The sequence below is a fragment of the Kogia breviceps genome, chromosome 2 (assembly GCF_026419965.1).
Source record: "Kogia breviceps isolate mKogBre1 chromosome 2, mKogBre1 haplotype 1, whole genome shotgun sequence".
NCBI lineage: Eukaryota > Metazoa > Chordata > Mammalia > Artiodactyla > Physeteridae > Kogia > Kogia breviceps.
In genome coordinates, this window is record NC_081311.1 from 123,086,189 (window position 1) to 123,108,618 (window position 22,430).

Sequence of the window (22,430 nt, forward strand, 5' to 3'; positions counted from 1 at the left end):
TACTTCCTAACTGAGCTCAGTGAACTCACAGAACCATGAGAGACAGTAATAAATTATTCCTTTAAGTCATAAAATTTATGATTGGCTTGTTACACAGTAATAGATAACAGAAGCAAGATGGAAAAATACATGTGGTTATGTGACCCTGAGCAAATGAATTATTTCTCTCTTAGCTTCGTCACTGTAAAACAGGGACAACACTACCTCTCTTTTCAGGGTTATGTCATGATTAAGACAGCACATGGGGTGTGCCTACCACCAAGAAAGACAGTTCCTAATCCATGTTCCCAAATGTTTCCTGAACTCCAATCTACCTAGTGGATAGACACAGTGCCACTCAACATAACCAAAAACCCAATATTCAAACCTGTTCCTAATTCTATCTTATTTAATTTGCTTAATGGTATTACCATTAATTCAGATGCCTTTGGAGTCCCTCAACCCGAACATCTAACTTGTCACCAAGTTCTATTCTACCTCAAAAATATACCCCAAACCTGTCTCCTCCCACTGTCCTAGCTGTAGTCCTCATCTCTTACTGTACCTGAGCAGACTATCTCCAGTCCATCTTCCTATAGTTTCTAGAGTAATCTTTCTAGAAACAATAAAGCTGATAATGCCACTCTCTTATTTAAATGATGGCTCTCCAGTTTGACAGGAAAACAAGGTACAAGTTCTCAGCCTTGTAAATAAAGCCAGTCCCAAAGAACAGGCTTCAGCTTTATTATCCCTCACCACTACCACCAGGTATCTAAGCTGGAGTTCAAGCTGTTCTCCCTACATAAGCTGCTATGTATGTTCATGGCAAACATTTCTCTACCTCTACTCATGGTTTTTACCTGTGCTGGAATTATCCTCTACAATTCTCCATTTAAAGAATTCCTACTAATCTTTAAGGTTTAGCTTCCCAAGAAAAATCACTTTCTCCTGCTCTTCTGCCACACTTCGAATACAGCACTTATAATAATTTACATGGGGGCTTCCCTGGTGGCGCGGTGGTTGAGAATCTGCCTGCCAATGCAGGGGACACGAGTTCGAGCCCTGGTCTGGGAGGATCCCACATCCTGCGGAGCAACTGGGCCCGCAAGCTGCAACTACTGAGCCTGTGCTCCGCAACGAGAGGCTGTGACAGTGAGAGGCCCTAGCACCACGATGAAGACTGGCCCCCACTCGCCACAACTAGAGAAAGCCCTCGCACAGAAACGAAGACCCAACACACCCAAAAATAAATAAATAAATTTATTTTTTAAATAATAATAATTTACATGTACACTCTAATCTTCTCAGCTTAATGAGGCACCCTTCAAGTATATAGATCACATGCTAATCATCTTCTAATCATGCTAATCATGCTAATCCTCCTAGTAACTACAACTTTTTCTGGTACAAGGCAGGTACTCAGTAAATGCTGAATTAATAAATATTCATTCTATAAATAATAAATGCTAAGGATTATAACACCTAAGAGTAAGGAAATCTTTAAGAAAAAGCTTTTGCAGTCAGGTGGCAGATGTTTTCCAAATAGTTGACATTTACCATAGAGGGGAATTCCTAATGCTACATAGGTACCTCCTGTTATACAAAAATACGAAGATCAAGTAAATAGAAAATTTTAATACAATCCATTTTATCCAATCACTCATTTCTTTCAAGAAAGAGCAGGCAGCTTAGAACCACCAGGGTCCTAAACTGACATCACCATGCAGGTCCTTAAAAGTCATTTTAAAAATGTAGGCCCAGTCTCTCATCTTTAGAGATGACTAGGGGGAAGGAACTGAGAAAATGAAACTACCTGACAAGTGCAGTTTCTGCCTAAGGAAAAGTATGTAGGGTGACTGAATTAAAATCAGAAGATTACTTGGGGAGCATGGAATCCCATCAAAGGGAGTGTTAAATGCTGTGGTGACTGACAAATCCATCTTCATAGGAGGGCCATACCTGCATCAGGGCCAGATTATTGAGTCCCTGGAGCAGGGTGCCTTTTTACCTGGGAAGTTTTTAAACGGTATGGTAATTTTGCCTGACTCTATATTTTTTTATGTCCCCAAATTAGGCATTCCCCTTCTGATGACATATATCTTCTTCAGTTCTAGTAATACAAGCAATGTAAACATTTTAATATAAGCAGAATTCATACTGGGCTATACTCTGACCGCTGTCTTGGATGAAAGTTTTTTCAGTTTCTCACTTGAATACCAATTTTTAATAATATAATTCTTTTTTTTTTTTTTTTTTTTTTTTGCGGTATGCGGGCCTCTCACTGCTGTGGCCTCTCCCGCTGTGGGGCACAGGCTCCGGACGCGCAGGCCCAGCGGCCATGGCTCACGGGGCTCAGTTGCTCCGCGGCATGTGGGATCTTCCCGGACCAGGGCACGAACCCGTGTCCCCTACATCGGCAGGCGGAGTCTCAACCACTGCGCCACCAGGGAAGCCCAATAATATAATTCTTAAAACGTCAACTTATTTTTAAGTTTCAGGAACATCATTTTGTAAACCCCTATGCATTAGCTGCAGGACTAAACTTAGATAGACTTGCCAGTGCTCAAGGAAGAAAATACAATTACTCTGACCAATGAGAGAAATGATACTCTAAAAACAGTACAGAATAGGGGGAAAAGCAAACAATGCAAATTTAGGCAAGGATCTATGATAAATAACTACAGACTGACTAAAAAATGCATCTGTGTGTATGCATTATACACACAGAGATCACAAATACAAGAGCACTGCCTCTTACAAGGCCCTTCATCACTTAAGGAGGTTAAACACTTATTCTAACCATGCTACCATTTTTCAAAATATTTTGTTACTTTTCTCTTGCCATTGCTTTCAGAGCCTGAGATACACTGTTTTGAACACTCCCAATGGTGTTCTGAAGATGAATTTGATTTTAAAGGGGGAGGGGAGCCACGTGGTATCATCTCAGTCATAAGGTAAAAGGCAGCTAAGACGAATGTTACCTTTTTGTTGTTAAATGAGGTGTGATTCCTAAATGATATGATTTTTAAATGTGTCTCTAAAGAAATTCTAAAGAGTTTCAATAGTAGGATGTATCAGCAGAAAAACTATCTGGCCTCCTTTGCTTTTAAGGTGAAAACCCTATCTGGTTTTGTTTTTTAAAGTGGTCTCCTTAATTTAGCCATGCCCCATTGGACTTACTTCTTGATTTCAAACACACTACTCGTCTACCACTTCTGTGAGGAAGGACTAACTAGGCAAAAAAAAAAACCCAACAACTAAAGAAAGATTCTGTATCATACTTGACCACAAGACGAACATGATAAGGTGAAACTACTGTGAACAAACCATTGTGCAATAAACACACATACACTGAGCTAAAGCAGATGGCAAAAGAGGCTCACTGCAGGATTCCGGCTCCTCCTAACACAAGTTAGTTGCCAGCTGAGGACAGGATGGAGGGAACAGTTTCAAGACACACCTTTTACAGCCATTGAATGAATGAATGAACTAGAGAATCAATAAGTTGAAATTAGGTAACATAACCTGTGGTAGATAAAGATGTAAAGTCTTGTTAAGTCTTTCTTCACTAGTTCCTAGAAATAAAGGAAGCACACTGGGGACAGAAGGTTTGGTGGACGATACAGGGCGAGAATTCATGTCTGGCATGGTAGAGAGTAAACAGGAGAAAAGAGCGTCTCAGAGATGTTGACAGGGGAAGTAAAGAAGCAACTCAAACCACTGTCCATACTGGAAACAACCTCCCTCTTTTATTTAATTTTACAAACACAATGAATTCCTGTCACCTACAAATGCATAAATATGCAAACATTCCTCCAAACTCTTAAGACAGAAAGCAGATTTCTAAAGTCAATCTAGTGAATGCAAGCTAACATATTGGAACTCAGAGGGGTTTTTTTAGTGGTTAAAATATTTTAAAAAGAAAAAGAGGAAGAAAGAGTCTCACATCAAACATGTGCAGAACCTAGAAAATCTCCAAGGAGCCACATGTTCTGTGGAGCAGTCTGAGATCTCTTTGGAGGGCATTCCAATGAGGCCATGATCCAGAGGTCCTTCACCTCTTCACCCCACCTAAACTCCTACAAGCCACATTCAATACCAACTTATATCTACTCCCTCCTAAACTTGTCTCTATTTGAATATTTGTGTGTTTTTACAATAAAGCACCAATGGCTATATAACAGCTTCCTAAGTCTAAGGTATAGCACATGGGTCACAGTGAGAACTATTAAATTAACACATAATTGTGCAATGGGCTCCAAGATAAAGGTGCTGACTCAATGGTGAAGAGCCAGTTTATCCCCAACAATAGTGTTAGATTATTCACACTTTCGAATACTAAATCAACTTCCTTTGACTATCCTTAGGTTCTTTCACCACCCCAACTTGTGTCTCTCATTACCAGAACAATGTTCTATGAAAAACACAAATTTGTAGCTAAAAACTGTTATAATGCACTTCAAAACAAACATTCCATAGAATATATAATATGTATACAAAGACATGTTATTATGGGAAAATGTAATAAAACTTTTGGTTATACCAACTCTTTGATGCATGTCATTCATGACAAGTTTACGCTTAGTATGGTTCTTCTTCTAGAATATCTATGCCATAGCATTCTTGCAGTTTCTCAGATAAGCCAAAACAACTATACACTGTCACAGTGCCTGGATGGAATTCTGAGTTACCACTTAGGCTTTAGTTTCCCAATCAATACCGTTTTGTCATGAAAATGCTTGTTTCCCTTCTTCACTTCCTTTTGATATACGCAGGCAGCCTACCAGTTCTGTTTACTGCCAGGTTCTAAGAGTTTATATATATATATATATATATATCCTACCAACTACCAGTCAGTAAATTAAGCAAAAAGAAATGTCACTGTCATCCTGGAGGACTTCTATCTCTGTGAATCATACCAAAGCCAGAAAACACAAATACTACAAATACTAAGGCAGATAAACTGAGAGTCCTCCTGATTCTTCATTCTCACCTCATATCCAAACTATCACTAAGCCCCGTGGATTCTGTCTCACATGGAGCAAAAAATCCATTTCTGTCAGGTTTACTACAGTTCTCTCAGGCCTTAACACAGAGCCTAGAATAAGGTTTGTGCTTAATAAACTATGAATGAATAAATAAATCAGATTCAGAAGACATAAAGGTTAGAAGGGAGATAACTGATCAAGTCTCTACATACTAAAAATTCAATTTGCAAAATTTAAAAGTATTATCAATAAAAAACAAAGTTTGAAAATAAACTTGTGATTTATAGCAATGGTAGTGAAGTTTCGGGGCGAAAAAACTTTGCTGAATGAAAAGCAACAATTATACAGGGCAAAAGTAGAGATCCAATTAGGAAACAGAAACCACACAGCAATTTGAACTTTCAAAGTTCAATTTAAAGAAAATAACTACTACAGAGGATTGGAGTAATGAGGGATTAGCTAACAATAAGTAACTCTAAAGATTAAAGGAATGACAAATACACAGAGCATTCGCTACCTCTAGGGCTGAGAGCTTCCCCCAATTCCCCAGGACTGAGATGCAGACCTTGCTGAGGGCCGGGCCAGGGCTCACTGAATGTCAGAGAAGTAGCTATGCAAACTTGCCGGTGGATCTTTCTGGAAATCCTCCCTCTAGGATGCTGGGGAAAACTGTTCACTGGGAGGTATTTCACTGGAGGGCCTCCATTCTGAGACCAACTGAAGTGGGTGCTAGAAGAAGCTGCTGCTGACCACTACACAGTGCAAGAGCCAGCCACTGGAGAAGATGTCCACACTGCATGAGCAGGACAGAGCCTGCTGAGCAGCACGCCATATCCAGGAAGAAAAACCCTCTCCTCCTCCAGGGTCCCTCCAATGCCGTCTACAGACAGAGCCTAACACCGTGCCAAAGGACAAAAGAAAAATACTTAAAGGACCCAGTTCTGTATCCACAGAGCATGCAAAAAGGGTGAATTTGGAGCTAAAATTTTTAATAGCAGGCACAGGTCACCCCTTTGGCTACTCAGCTTCTATATGTACTCTTCTACACTTCTGTATTCCCACACAATGAAAAAAACAACAGAAGCAGAGGTGGCTTTCCCAGCACTAGGTCTTGCAGCACAGGGAGCTTGTCCAGAATTCATTCACAACATATCATTCCTTTTCTAAGAACCAATCAGAAGAATGAAACAAGGCTATCCATGAGGAAACTTCACAACTTCTTTCAAAGTTCACAGTTAGTGTCTGACAGTTCTTCCTTTTATCTAACATGAATCCTTCTTATACAAAGGAAGTTTTGATTTGTTCTGTTTCAAGAGCACTAACTCAGGCACTAGACTATCTTGGTTAAAATCTCTATCTAAAAGGGCCTGAAGCAAGGTGCCTAATGTTTCTTTGCCCCTTTAAAAGGGGTGAGAATATCTGCCTCACAGGGTTGTGGTTAAGAGTAAATCAATTAAGTGAAGACTAAATCAACTGCATGAAACATGTAGAACTTAACCTTGCATGTCAGTATTAACTATTATTTTATCTATAAAGATGAAGTTAGCTTATTCTCTGTCTCCCCACATAAAGGCAGGGGGTCTTGTTTGTTTTGTTCCTTGTCTATCCCCACCATCTAGAACAGTCCCCCAGCACAAAACAGGTGTTCAAAATACGAGTTTAATGAACAAACCAAGGAGTGATCATAAGCCCTTCTATACTAAAAGATACTAATGGCAACTCTTCAAAGTCCTAAAGTTGTAAACACTTATAGTTTAGTAACTGAGAAACACCTTTGGTGGGGAGGGGATTTCATACAAAAAAATGATGCCAGTCACTTCTTTAAGACCAGTGTCAGCAGCATATTTCTGCAGTATTTTAACCCTGGCATTTACCAGTTTCATCGTCTAGGAAAATCATTCCACTGGTACCTCAGTTTCCTCTTTTCAGGAGAAAAGAATAACTACATCCAAGGACTGTAGAAACTTTTAAAAATGATATATACAACAGCATCTAGGCCAGAGTTTGTACCATATTGATTTAAATATCACCTAAATGGAACCTGTTTTTTCAAGTTTGAGCAATACGCAATTAGGTTTCACTGTGTACTCACATTTTAAGCTTAAACTGAAAATGTTGTTTAAAAGGGAGCTCAAAAAAAAAATAAAAAAAGAGAGAGATGTTACACAGTTTGCTTCATTAGCATAGCAAATTCTGTAATCCCCCAAAACTTCCTTCCAACAGTTTATGTGAAAAGAACATAGGACTGTGTTCTGTATCTTCTGAAGGTAAAATAAAGCATCCAAGATATATCTAACACACATATACATATCCAATTTAATACAGAACTAAAAAGACCAACAGTACCTGACATTAGATTTAATGCTGAATATTTTTTAAAGTGACCCTGCTGATAAGACAACCACATCATTTAACAGGAGAGAAATAGTTTATTCACATTTTCACAATATTGACATCTAAATTTTTAGAACTTAACTTCATTAATTTCTCTTACTATTAATTCCCAACACTGAAATAAATGTTCAGTCAAAAATTACCACAATACAGGTAATAAGAACACTACTCAGCGATTGCTAGTGGTAACAAAGCACACAACATTATTTACTACTGGCAAGTAGCTGTTGGCAAAGTTCTAATTCATTCTTCAGTTACAGAGACAAATAGTTTTATCATTGACTCAAAATACAAAGTGGAAATACCTAATTTTTCTTGGAGGACTAGAGCTCAATAAACAAGCAAAGCCTTTCTAAATTTCACAGCAGAGTTGAAATACTAGCTTTGCTAAAAATAATTAAAAATTATGTATTTAAAAACTAGAATACATCTTATCTACTATAAGCACCACCAGTATTACAGCAAAGTTAAGTTTCAATTCTTAAGACCTACAGATTAAGTTTTCAGGACTTGTGGGCTCCACAGTCACACAGTCAAGATCCCCGCTGTTATAGGTGAGACCCAGACCCAGAGAGGTTAAGTGACTGGTTCCCACTCACGCTTCTCTCAACAGAAACAGCTAGCCAGAGACAGTGTAGATTAGAACTGGCTTTCTCCAATTTAGGAAAATTCTCCATATCATTTGAAATACTGCTCTTCCATTCAGTATCATGTGATCGACACTATATCTTTATATTTTTAAAAGATACACTAGAGATCGACCACAAGTTCCAGTTCTGCTCCCTCCCAATCGCCTTCTTACAGCAGCAGCTGGGTAACGAAGGAGGAGGTGGAGATGCTTGTACATAATAGATGCCACCATTCGTTTAAGTCTTTACTGGAAAACTCTGGGCTGTGACACCACCACCAGCTTACACAAGAGAAAAACACAAACTAAGTTACTGACAGTCAGGATGATGAATCACCCTACTTGAGTTAAAAAGAAACAAAAGTACACCAGTAACTATAGTGTATCTTAATGACTATGGAATATTTTTGTTAAAATTGTATCTTCTTTCCCCAGTTTTACACTTATTTTGTAACAAATTTCAATAAATCTGATATGCATTCCATGGCAATGTTTGAGTTTAGATGAACTTAAGCATCTCTTTATAATACACTCCATACCTGGTAACTTAGTTGTTACCTACAACTAACAAATGTTTCATATGATATGATTTTTAAGTGCTTTCGGTGAAACACTTTACCATTTTTTTAACCAGCCCCCCAAAACCTCTAAATAAGCAACACGAGTAGGAAACTGACCTTAAGCTTAACCTTAAACACAGATATCAATACGGCAAAAGGAGAGAGAACCATCACTACTCAGGATGCAGAAGAATCTCCCCAAAGCGGGGAAGGGCTGGATGGAGTTGGAAGACAGGCTCTTAAACCCGAATGTACTGGTCAAGGCAAGAGCGATTCCTCAGGTTTTACCGCATTCTGCAATCCTCGGGTGCTCAGTGGTGCGGCTGGGGCCACAATCTGTAACCTTCATCCCAGAGAACCCCAGCATTTCTCAGTGGTGTGCAAACCCAACTGCTGAAGGAAAAGAGACTGAAACGTGGACCAAGCGGGGCCACTCAGGGGCGTCGGACGTGAGGCAAGAAACCCTCTCCACTCCCAATCGAAATCGGAGCAATGGGTGTATTTGAGGCATGGATTTCTTAGGAAGCTCTCCTAAGACAAAGGGCTGCGGGTCGGGAGTTTCCCGAGCTGGGAGTGGGAGCGAACAGCCCCAAGGCCCGCAGCCGCAGCAGCCCGCACCCAGCGCAGAGAGCGCGCGCCACCGCGCCGCCCACACTCCGGAAGTATTCGGAGACCCCCCACCCACCCGGCCAGGGCTGACGCTCTCCCTAACCCGCACGCGCTCGGCCCGAGCCCCTCACCCTGGTGATTGAACAGTCTCCATATCCTGGTGAAGAGAATTCCCATTCTCGTGCAGCGGACCCCCCTCCAGCCACCCCGGCCGCCTGGCCTCCCCCGGCTCAGGCTCAAGGGGAGGAGAGAGACGCGCCGGAGCCTCCGTCTCTGCCGCTGCTGCTCCCGCGCTGGCCGTCGGCCCGCTTCCTAGAAACCGGAGGGAGGCCGAAGCCCAGGCCGCCCTGCCGTGCGCGAGGACCCGCCGCTGCCGCCGCGGCTCCCGCCTGGCTCGCGGACATCGCCGCCGCGTTGTCTGCGGCGAGCCTCGCGGGCCACCGTCCTCCCCCAGCTCCTCTCGGGCAGCTGAGGCAGCGGCGACCAGGCGGGAGGGGGAGGCGAGGGGCGGGGCGGAGGCCAGAGGAAGGCGCAGGCGCGCGGCCGGAGGGGCGGGGTCTGGGAAAGGGCGCCCGCCTGGTCCTCGCTTCTGTGCCGAGCTGGGCGACCTGCAGGCGGCGGGGCTGAGCCCCGGGATCCAGGCAATGCAGGCTGCAGGTTGGGGCAGGTGGCTCTGGGCTGCTTGCTTTGGCGTCCCCGCCGAGTTTTGTTTTCTGTCTACATTTCTTCCACAGAGCCAAAATGTGAACATGTCACTGAGTGCCCAGTGCCTGTCCCCAACCCTGCACGCACAGTACACCAAAAGTCACACGTCCTGGCCTTCAAAGACATGGCATTCCATCAGGAACTCTGAGGGAAGCTGAATACCTTTATCTCTCCAATCTCTTGACCTGGACGTCCTGAAGGGTGGGTGGCCTTATGTAAGCGGTCGCCTTATGGCCGTCCTGCATCTCAAGGCTGTTACCGCTCCGATTTCCCTTCACTTTCAGATCAATCTTGCCCGAAACAACTATCTTGATCAGTTCATTCCCGTGTTTAAAAATTTTTAGTGGCCACTAAAGCTGTTTGAGCAGCAGAGGGTTTGTTTCTAAGGTCTTTCTTCTTCGATTCCAGATCATCTGATAACAATGATAATTAGTCTCTATTCTTGTTCGAGGCAACAGTGGGAAAACAAGAAACTGAGGTTGTTTACTTCTTCCCTTCCACAAAGCAACCAGAAACAGTTCCAACCCCTTCTATTCTCTTTAACTTTGGTAAAAAGAGAAAGAGAAAGGTGCGGGAGCTGTAGAAAGCATTTTGAACTGCTCTGCCCCCCATGTGCAAAAGCTAAATGAAATGAAACAAAATCAGCAATAAACTCCACTTTTCCACACCACTTCTCCTAGTCATACACTATCTCATCTCAATACATAGAAAAATAACCCATTTAAGTAAGACCTCAAGACAGGCTACAGTTTTTCGTAGTTGTCTGTAGCAAACTTGTACCTGTGAAACAAAGGGCAGCATTGAGGGTTTGAAACATGTCTCTTTTTAAACAACTGTTCAAGAAAAAGTCCTCTGGTTTCTTTTGGGGCTTATCATTATGAAACAAAGTTTAGAGGAGACATATGAAGGGAAAGAAAATTACTATATTAATCCATTTAAATTTATGGATTGTTATGTTTATATTTACATAATAAAGTACTCTCAGACTTCCCTGGTGGCGCGGTGGTTAAGAATCTACCTGCCAATGTAGGGGACACGGGTTCGAGCCCTGGTCCGGGAAGATCCCACATGCTGTGGAGAGACTAAGCCCGTGCACCACAACTACTGAGCATGGGCTCTAGAGCCCGTGAGCCACAACTACTGAGCCCACGTGCCACAACTGCTGAAGCCCATGCACCTAGAGCCCATGCTCCGCATTAAGAGAAGCCACCATGATGAGAAGCCCACGCACCGCAACGAAGAGTAGCCCCAGCTCGCCGCAACTAGAGAAAGCCTACGCGCAGCAACAAAGACCCAACGCAGCCAAAAATAAAAATAAATAAATAAATTCCTAAAAAAATAATAAAGTACTCTCTAGGCTATTTAGAAAAACAACAATTTCCATTCTTGCCCACTGTAGGTAATGCTTTTGGCAGCTCTAAAACTTTTTGCAAACTCCCCACACATCTGTCAACTTATTAAATGGGCGTCATATCCATATTAACTTGGGAAGTTAAGGCTTCAGATTTTTTTTTTTTTTTTTTTTTTGTTTGTTTGGTACACGGGCCTCTCACTGCTGTGGCCTTTCCTGTTGCGGAGCACAGGCTCCGGATGCGCAGGCTCAGCGGCCATGGCTCACGGGCCCAGCTGCTCCGCGGCATGTGGGATCTTCCCGGACCGGGGCACGAACCCATATCTCCTGCATCGGCAGGCGGACTCTCAACCACTGCGCCACCAGGGAAGCCCAAGGCTTCAGATTTTATAACCTCCATTATAGGCTGGGAGATGGTCTCCCAGCTTATTTTCTAAGTGTCTCGAAAAAGAAAGAAAAAAAAAAAAAAGGCGGGGGGTGGTGTGCGGGCGGGGGGAGAAGAAATTTTCCTAATACAATCTTGTCCAACTGTAGGATCCATGGATAAAATACAAATTTGGAACTACTAAAGAAGTAATTGGGAATGTTTGTTGGGTGGTATGAAGCTATTTGTAAAAACAGACTCCTTATGTGACTTTTTAAAGACTCATTTATTCATGATTATAGTGGTATGCAAAGTGTCATTGGAGAGAATTTTGCTTCCATGTAAAGGAGAGTGGGATGGTCTGGAATTACCATCCTACCACTAATAAATAGGAAACTGTACAAAATATAGAAAACAGCTGTTTTTGGCCCATTCGGCAGCAAAGGACTGTGATCCTTGACAAGAGACACAAATGGGACAAGTTTTATTATTATGTGGATTTTCTGCCTGGAGGCAATTCCAGCCAGCTACAGAGGGAGTGGAAACTCAGAGTCTGGCAATTCCCTGGAGATGAAGACACAGATCAGCATTCCAAGAGATCAAGGCTACTAGAATTTGTAAAGCAGAGTGATTGAAAGAAGGAAGCTATCCAGAGAAAAGCTCCCCAAAACCTACATAGGTTGAGGTATTGAGTCTTTGGCTGCATATCAGTACGTATGTGTGTAGTACAAAACCAGTATGAAACCCCCTGAGGCTAGCCAGTAATGACTTGAGGAAATAAACAAGTACTAAGGAGCTGTAAAACAAGTAATTACCAGAGTTTACAAAGGGCCAGGAATCATTTGAGTTCCCTTCAGCCAGTGTGAAGAGAACACACAGAATATATGGGACATTCAGTAGACACCCCAGAGATCTTAAAAGAGGAGCTAAACTAGCCTAAGGATAAGCCTTACTCTAAAGTCCTAAAGGAACTTAAAAAGAACCTTGAAAGGATCAAACTAACTCACAGTTGTTTATCAAAACAAGGCCAAAGTCCTTTACAGATCAAGAAAACAAGATCAAGTCATTCACAGTGGAAAATTTGCAATATCTTGAATCCAATAAAAAAAATTAGTGGACATTCAAAGAAACATGAAAACATGACCCATAACCAAAAGAAAAATCCCTCTACCAAAATAGATACAGCCACAGGGAAGTTAAGTGATTGCCCCAAACTCATAGCTAGTTACTGCTGGATCTAGGCTTTGAACCCGGGCAAGGGTTAGAGGCCACAGTCTAACCACTATGCTAATCTGTATTTTGTATGACAGGACAAACAAGATGCTTCTCTCTCCAACCTATCTCCTTAGTGGAGATACACTGATGATGCAAAAGGTGGCTTCAGGGCCAGGTTGATGGAGTGATTGCAGTGAGCTGCAGTTCTTCCAGCTGGGACTTGCAGATTGTTGGTTGAAATGCCTTGATAGTTGGGGCAGCCTTATAGAGTACATCTCCAATAACCGAGGTACCATTCATTCAGTCACTATTTACTGTATTCCAGGCCTTGTTTTGTATGCTTCAGATGACTATCAGCCTAAGAGCATTTAATATATGTATTTTTAGATAACAGTACTTTAGAGAGAAAGACTACAGTGAGCTTTGGCTTCTTCATTTTAGTTGTCTAATAACCTATGCCCTGCCTATTTTCCATCGGGGGGGTCAGATGGATCAAATGTGATAATGCTTGTGAAATAATTTGGCTATAATAAATCACTGTATAATCCTAATACAGTGGTAATAATCAACATAGTACACACTTCTTTTGAACTTCTTGTGCACTGCAATGAGAGAAAAGTCAAATGTGGATCAAGTCATAGCACAGACACTTGACACTGAGCACATGAAATGTCAAGTCATAAGCTGTATGCCATCCATGGAATTCTTACAGGTACAAAATACCTTTGGAAACTTCTGATAATTGTTAAAATAATCATATAGGGGTTTCTTGTGAACAATACGGTTTATCTAGTTTATTTTTCTATATTGTATTCAATCCTATTTCACACATACATTGTAATATATTCTATTTCATGTGCACATGCGTGTATATGTATGTATTTAACTACAAGCTCTTTCCTAATATAGTACTTCTTTTGCGATCACTTGTAACACCTAGCAGAGTATTCAGGAAGTAGTCATTTAATTGAACCTGTGTTTTGAGGGTAAATATTTAGACTTTTTTTTTTTTGGATAAAAGGTACAGGAATATACCTACTGATTTCCGGTATATCTTCAGTATATCTCTAGAATAATATAAAGGAGAGGTATAACGCTGGTTTCAGTGTTTTTTTCATTTATTATATAAAAGAAAAAAAAATTAATGCAGTTGGTTTGTACACATTTAAATTCCATAAAACAAATCCATAGAAATTAGGATACTATATGCATGCACTCTGCATTTTCTTTGTTAAATGTTTTGGCTCACAAAAATAACAACACTTTTTTTTTTTCTTTAAAGCCACTAAAGCAGAGGGAGAACAAAACATGCAGCACTGTACACATTTGCATAGTATATTTTACCCAGCATGCCTTGTAGAATGCTACACATTTACCTATATAAGAAAAATAAAAGGGGGTAAATTATCAAAACAAATAACTAAAATTTAAAGAAAGGAAAAGTACTGGATAAAAGCATTTTTTTTCCACTTTGTAGCTGGAGATATAGCAATAGTTTGGGATATCAACAGCTCTCAGAATAGTAGGGAAATCTTTTTATATCAATTTGCCATTTTTATTTTTAGTATTAATAAGTTTATGTTTTTCCCTCCCACCACCCTTTCAAAAAAAACAGCTAATGGCTTTTACTTATGTTTCAAAATGGTAATCAGTACAAAACAAATTGAAGAATCCCTAAATACTTTTTTGTTGTTGTTGGGACATCTTTATTTCTCATTCTGACTGTAGGCTGTGAAAAATATAAAACATTTCAAACATGTCCAAAATTCAGAGGAGCCCTATAAGCTCACTTGCTGTTACTTTTTGTAGTTGTTACTGAAGGAAAAGAAATAAGAACAGTAAATATAGTATGAGTCTTATCACAAAATAAAATTTAATAAGTTTTATGGAAGGGGATAAAGTAAAATAAATTACATCTACAGATTGCAAGGCTATGAAGTAAATTGCTGGAAAAGTATCAAGCAGCAAGTTAAAAAGATGGTAGATGAAATAAATCTGATAAAACTTAGAACTAAATCTATATACTTTTAAAAAATACAACTGCCAAATTTAACAGTGGATTTTGTTGTAAGTTTGTGCTATAACAAATGTGCTTCTTTCTCCTCAATCTATTTTTATATTGGCAAAATATATATCTTTTATAATTTTGTACTATACAATATATGTTTTTGCTACATTATTTTTCTACTGCTAATGCAGATTAGAAATAACAACATAGGTTTATTTTGGCAATAAAATGCTTTCATTTTAATAACATCCCAGAAAATATTGTAAGGCATGTGAAAAATAAAAAATAGTATGCAACAATATAGCATTAATGATCCTGCATCTTAAAATACATCCCATATGCATACAGAATTCACACTGATTTCAGTTAAAGATGTGTGAAAGTGGCATGCAAGTAGAGCAAGAGTGGCCCCTACATAAATATAGACATAGCCATTTGTTGAGAAATTTAAGTGTTCAAAACATAACCAAGAACACTTACAAAGTATTGTAAAGCTGGAGGCCTGCCAATTTTGGTTCCTAGATAGTCCTCATTTTAACTCTCTAATTTTCAAAGAAGCAGCATCAGTGTATTCCCCAAACACTCTAAATTCATTAATAACATTTTCTACCATCTTTCTACAAACATTTTACATACATGAAAAGAAACAAAGGAAAATTTCATATGTAACTATGACTCCCCCAAACTCATGACTATTCACTCTTATTTATGCTTTCACGGTAAGTGGGAGTTACAGCCCTTAGTCAAGATTATCTGATGAAATATTTTCTAGTCCTCTCATAATGTCCCTTAATTACATGAAGCATTTGGTATGAAACCATCCGCAAGTAGAGAGAGATACTTGCTACATGAGGATGAGTTTCATTTGAGAAAGTTCATTTTAACAAAAAAAGAAACCTTTAAGGGTAGCTCTGTCTGCTCATATAAACCAGTTTTACTATTTTGAGTAACTTGACTGCTTAAGTCAACAACAAAAAAGTTATCCTTGTTGTCTATCTGACAACTATTTTATTGAGTGGTTTGATCATGATTATCATCTAAAAGAAGAGGACTGTTCTCTGCCCTATAGACACAGCTTGAGTAAGTAACTTAATAACAGTTACAGCATTAACGATATTTAAAGTGTTGAGGAACTAATGTTTAAACGTATGAGGAACTAATGAAACAAATTTTATTACATATGTCCCTATAATGTTTTCATTCATAAAGTTATTCAAAGATGAATTTTATATAATTAATAAAGAAAAGAACATGCAACAGTGTCATGAAAGACAGAAATACAGGCAGAAATGTAAAAGAAATAAGGGGTACATTCTCATTTATTTGAAACATTGATATGAATGAAGTTTGTTCCAATGACAGGAGTGTCCAAGATGATCCTACTCAGTAAATGGCTAAGTGCCCATAGGAGAAGTCAAGGATCAACAAAATTTGAATTTGCAAACCAACTTCACTTAAACATCAAATCTCTGAATCTACTCTCAGACTTGGAGCTAGATGTTATAACAAATTGCACACAAAAGCAATTTCCTTGCAGTTTGTCTTGTTCCCTATGATTACTGACATATTAAATGTTTACCTTGTCTCCTGATAAACTGTGAACTGATTCAAAGAAAAGTTCACTAACATGTTAGAAGTGACAGGGTGACAAGAGCATTTTGTCAACAGTTGAAAATCTAAGGGGAAAGTATATTTTAACAGTTTACGCATTTAGCTTTGCAGCAAGGTTAGAAGTAAGAGTAATAAATTCCCTACTTATTGAAAAGTGTTTTCTCTTTAAAGACAGATTGTCTTCTCTAGAGAAGAGGTAGCATAAATATCAATATATAGGGCAATTTCTGTAGTGGCATTATTTTGTTTTTATTTTTTAGCAAATACCAAAATAAAATTGTGTAATAAGAAAATACACTAGCATGCAAATTAAGGTTGCCTAGAAACATTCTTAACTGACATCCTGGGTCTCAACAACATTTTATGATATGTTCATTCAAGGAGTTTAAATTTGCAAACCGTCTTTTGGCATCATTTCCTTCTCTCCCTCCCTTTCACTGCTTTAGCTTCCTATTATGAATTTTAAGGCCCTCACACAAAAGACAAGTTCAAGTATGCAGGTATGTTAAAGAGGTTAACATTCCAAAAATACATTTCGCAAACAACAACAATAATAATTAAAGTAATTAACAAATTATTCAAAGGAAACAATTTTCTCAGAATTTGTTTTATATTTAAAAAATTCATTTCATTAAGAACTAAGCAATGTCACATTGTCACATAATTAAGACTCTTACTAGGAAAGACTATCAGCCTGAATTGTTAATTTCAATTTTCTTTCCAACAGAACTGTATAAAGATACGCGAGAATCATCAGTCATTTATAAACATTTCTAAGTGTTGCTTTAAATATTGGAGGAAACAAGATAACATGGTTGATTACAATACTGGAGTCACATTACAGCCTCGAGAATTAACATCAGAATTGACAAATTGCATTCCTTTTTTTTCCAAGACTACACTTCCACATTGTCACATGTGTCTACATTGTTACATGTTCGCTGAATGAACTTACAGAATATGTAATTTACATATTCTGAAATTATATATGCTGAAATTACAGAATATGTGGTTTATAGTACAAGTTAAAACAGCCTCAAAACATTATAAGACTTGCTTCTCCTGCTTATCATTTGCTAATCTTTAAATGAAATCAGTTAAAAACAAAGTATTTATGGAATATGTATTTTCCAAAGGTGCTTGATGTGCTTGGTAAAAATAAAACTTTTCATTTAGTATATATATCTGTATTTTAGTATCATTTACACAATAAACTCTAAGGCTTAAGAAAAAGAAAAAGGAAAATGCATATCCCTTATTCATTTGGAGAAGATAATGTATTACAAAAGGAAGGGGAAAGAATATGCCAAATCAAAGTAAAAATTTAAGTACATCCATCAAGAAAATATACATTATACCCTTTCCAAGATTGTTAGCTTTCGAATAAGAATGCAAAGCAAAACAGATATGGACACTTGATGGTAAAGGAAAGATTGGTTTTGTGCACAGATATTGAATGGACCTCTCTTTATATCAGCGTGACATAGAGGACATAGAAACTAGGCTTTGAGAGGCCGTTAAAAACAAGAGATTTTTAAAAGTTGAAAGAATATGGTAATCTTGCTGACCAGGAAATATATGTAAATGCTGTTACAGCTACCTGCCATAAAATGTAAATATCTTAAAGTAGTTAAATGGCCAGATTGCTAATGCTACTACAGAAAAAGCTGAACAGCTGTCTAGTCTAAGTTTAACACCTTGGTGCACTCTTTGCAATTAAATACTTTAATGCGCACAAACAAGAAACCAGTAAAGCATATAGAAAAATGTTTTGGCTAGTGTTTTCTTTTTCATGCAAATATGTGCTGTACATGTAATAAATATATTTGTTTGCTGGAAAATGCTCTTCTGTGCTCTAACAAAGTATTCAGTAATGGCAGGTTGTATGTTTAGTAAAGTGCCTAATGGATATAGCTCTTTTAAATGTCTTAACTGAAAATTCTGTAAGCTTCACTAGATGACAAAAGAACCTCACAAGCCAGTATCACATGTTAACTTTTAGAATTCACTGAGCCCACATTTTTTAATTGTATCAAATATTTGCAATAACTTACATGATTATAGGCATCCTCATTATCAGCTAAACAGGTTCATAATGGGGTATGCACAGTGAATAACAGGAGGAGAGGGAATGCGGGGGTTATAATGAGGTTCAAGATATATACATAACTAATTAAGAATATGGAACCTTTTTTCATGGTCAAGAAAATTATTTAACTGGTACATGCTTTGAGAGCCTAAACACTGAAAGGCTTGGATGGGGGGGAAATAAGATAACAGAATATGAACTATTATTGTTTTCCAAAAAAAATAGGCTTCATGACATGTACTAGTAGAAAAGGACTTTTATGCCTGATCCTATGCGAGTTTTAGAAAAACGGACTCTTAGAAACAAGAGTCTTTTCCTAAAGACATTTGTGTATTGTATAAAAGGGTCAATTTCAATAGTTTCTTGGATCATAGTGAATCTAAGGCTTCCTTGATTATAGTAGACATAAGGTCACTGATTCTGTAATGATAGTCACTGGAAAAACTGTGAAGACTTAATACGTAAAGAGGAGTGTTCATTAGAAATAAAGCAGTTCAATCTTCAAATGCTTTATAATTCTCTGCAATAAAAATGATACAATTTTAGTAAACAAATCTATTCTGAATCTACAAGTTTATTTTTTTACTGCAAGCTCTTAAATTTGTTTTCACAGTTTTTCAATTAATCATTTTGTATAAATGCAGCTTTCAATATCAAAATTCAGTGTGTCCATGTAAAACAAAAAATCCTTAGCATGATTATAAAGAATTTGGTGAAGGGCTAGAACATTCAGATATTCAAAAACAGAGACTGAGTGAAGCAATGGAAAGATACTCAATTGTGCTGGCGGTAAACACGGAACCCGTATTTGTGGTAAGTGGGATAGGTGAAATCCCATCTGGTGATGTTTAGCCTTGCACTCAGGAGGATCTGTGCCCATTCTTACTGTCTGACTTCAGATTCCTGGATGTATGTAGTTGTGCTCAGATTGATTAAAGGGGAAACAACACCCCATTCTCCATCTCACATAACCAGCTATGACTGGGCTTCTCTTTACTATTCTCTCTCACTGCTAAAGAAATTTTGAGTTTTTTTTTTGCCAACTTCAAACAAGCTAACAGTTGTGACTAAACAAAAAGCAAAACACTTCGAATACAACAGCTGTGCCAGAAAAGAAATAAAAATATTAAAATCTGAGGAGACTGTAGAATTTCTGCATTAATTTGAGATTTTTTTTTTTTTGGCACTATCAATACATTTGGTAAGTTTGAAAAGCCATTCTGGCAACGTTAACATATATTAAAATGTTTATACATTCCAACTTCAAGTGTAAATTTAGTCTCCATCAAATAAATACCATAGCTGGTTTTGGCTTCTATTGGTATTTTGATTTTATTAATTAGTTTCTTTTTTTTTTTTCAGATTTTTAAATTGATTACAACATGCTCAAGTAGACTTTCTAGTCGATTCACCCAAATTCCAACAGGAATTGGTTTATAAATTGGTTCCAACTGGAACTGGTCATTTGGAATTTCCAGCATGGGAAATTATTTTATATGTGCCTTGATAAGTACCTTAAATTACAAATTGATGTGTCTAAACCTAATGAAGAAAACAAAAGGTACTGTTATGTAAATGTTGCACTTAAAAATATCTCTATGATTGGGCATCTAATATCCATCTTGACTTAAGGTCATAATGTACACATTTTTTTCTTTTTTTTTTTTTTTTGCCCCTTCTTAGCATCAATGACAGCAGCCCATAAGCACAGTCAATACTGTGCTGTAGTTGCCGAGTTAAGATGATTTGTTGTATCCTAGCAGTGCAATGGCAAATTGTCAACAGATGAATATTTTGTTTGTTTCTGAAGACTCAAAGCCTATGTCGAGAGTCATGGCTATATCCCCCAGGCGATCCTCGGTTCCTATGAGGTTTGTAAGTGTCCTGGTATGAGTCAGGGTAATCTTCTTCCACGAGAGGGTAATGATCTCGGCTATGCTGGGAACTGGAAGACAAGCGGTTCCTACTCTTCCGAGCCCTTTCATTGTGATAATTTTCATCAGAGGTCATTAGACTTCGCCTTTCAATTGGAGAGTTCTCTGTGGAGTTGTTGCTGTACCTCATACGCTGACTCTAAAAATATCAGATGGTTTACTGGTTAAATTACATCAGCTTCATTCATCTAGAACATGCAAATGTATGTACAACAGTAGGATCTGGACAATAAGATGCTAAATATCTGACTCAATAAAACATTCTGATATACAAATGGTCTGCTCGAAATACCTCGTCTTATGTATTTGGGACACAACATGCAAAGATGCCAAAGTGCTGGTAATTTATGAATTTAATTACATAATACTGCATAATTATGCTTCCTATTAAAAACATAGAATTTAAAGTTAGCTGCTGAATGGAACTTAATATATTTACGAAGTCCTAATAATTCCACTTCTATTGCAAAACGAGGATTATTTTACTGTTGGGAAATGTTGAAGTTCAGAATAGCATCTGTTATTTTATTCCTCTCTTGATCTGATAAAACCTTTCTCCTCCTAAAGACACACACTTCATCTTTATTAGCTGAATGTTCCTGATACCTTTTAAAAATATTTTAATAAAATTATGATTTGTGCTACCCATAAAATATTTGTTTCTACATCCTACATAAATGTAAGACTCAGCAATATTCTCTCCAAAGAAGTACACAATAATCATGGAGCCAGTGAATTGATATATTTACAATTCTTGCTTCCTCAACTGAAATGTCCTGCAAAAATAATCTTCAGAATATAAACTAAATTCCTCTAATACCATTACTTGAAATTAATATCTTCAGACACTTATTTGAGCGCTCAGAAAAGGCTATTAACGTTTTTCTTCAAATCATGGGAAAACATGTATCATAGCTGTGTCTACCTGCTTAGGTAGGTCACCTCAGTTAAGAAACAGGATGCTGATGAAACCAAAGACCCAGATGCATTTCCTCTAAAGGACACGCACCTGCACACAGCAGGAAGCTCATTCAACAGTCACAGCCTGTGCTGGGAGCCCCAACCAGGGGTCTCACAATTAAGTGCCCATGGTTACTAGGAGAAATAGGCCCCAGGATAAAGGGCACCACGGTAACTCAAGTGAAACTGGGAGAAGCACTCTACGTGGATGTCTTTGAGGTGATAAGTCAGGAGTGTTATATTCATAAACAAAGTGCAACATTTCATTTCCACCTACTAGTGTAGGTGGAAGCATATTGCTTCATGAATCCGCTTCTCACCCTACAATGTACAATTCGGAGCCAACCCAAAACAGTCAGTGGAATGCCACACTCGGATCAGCAGGCAGGCAGCGAAACAAGGAAAGAAAGAGTCCCAGTGCACACATATACACTGCATATTACAATAGCCCGTTTCCCAAGTTCATTTCCAGCCTCGAAAGCTATTCATTTACATGGCAGTTTTTTGCTTACAAAGATGCAATTTTGGAAAAGAGTAATACAGTTGTAATAACATTTGAGAGAGTGCCATTTATCTCAGAGTTAATTCTATATGATCTACAATTATGACTATCATTATAACCCATTAATACAATACTAGTCATGATGCAAGAGAGTTCAATTGACTACCTGTTCCTCAGTCAGCTGGGGGTTTGGCCACATTCCAGCAGCGGCTTGGTAGATGGTACATAATAATTGATGGAGGAAGGCAAGATTCACTTTGTTTCATAATGCCTCTGGCTCCCCACATCTAGCCCTGGGTGCAGCACCAGAACAGCAGGAGAGCAAGCCTCCTGCTCCTACACTCATCCCCAGCTTCCCTAAAGGACACTGGCCATAGCCGGTGGGCCCTGCCCACCCCTAAGAAAACTCAGGGATTCACGACTGTTTCCAAACAAGGCGACTCTACTTATGTGCATGTTCTGTTTGGGCAAGCTAGGGGACAGGCTCCGCAGCCTGGGGGCGAAGGATTAGGTAAAGGTGGCCATAAGGTCCA

General features: G+C 38.7%; 2 protein-coding genes across 7 annotated transcripts in view; both read right to left on the reverse strand.

The window, feature by feature from the left end:
- ARL5A (ADP ribosylation factor like GTPase 5A) overlaps positions 1 to 9,681 on the reverse strand; it is a 69,003-nt gene extending 59,322 nt beyond the window's left edge. Inside the window, exon 1 of one of the 2 annotated variants that reach the window (XR_010839113.1) lies at positions 9,290 to 9,641. Coding sequence is in view for 1 of the 2 variants with exons in the window: in XM_059052316.2 (XP_058908299.1) it covers positions 9,290 to 9,335 (46 nt within the window). In the remaining variant the exon portion in view is untranslated. Of the gene's footprint in view, positions 1 to 9,289 lie in introns of both variants that reach the window. The other variant, XM_059052316.2, reaches the window with a different exon arrangement.
- Positions 9,682 to 19,529: 9,848 nt separating this feature from the next.
- Positions 19,530 to 22,430, reverse strand: part of CACNB4 (calcium voltage-gated channel auxiliary subunit beta 4) — a 266,875-nt gene continuing 263,974 nt past the window's right edge. For 2 of the 5 annotated variants that reach the window (XM_067026037.1, XM_059052305.2), the window contains exon 14: positions 19,684 to 20,574. In XM_067026037.1, coding sequence (XP_066882138.1) covers positions 20,314 to 20,574 — 261 coding nt within the window. In that variant the 3' untranslated portion in view covers positions 19,684 to 20,313. Of the gene's footprint in view, positions 20,575 to 22,430 lie in introns of all 5 variants that reach the window. The other 3 variants (XM_067026039.1, XM_067026038.1, XM_059052303.2) reach the window with 2 other exon arrangements.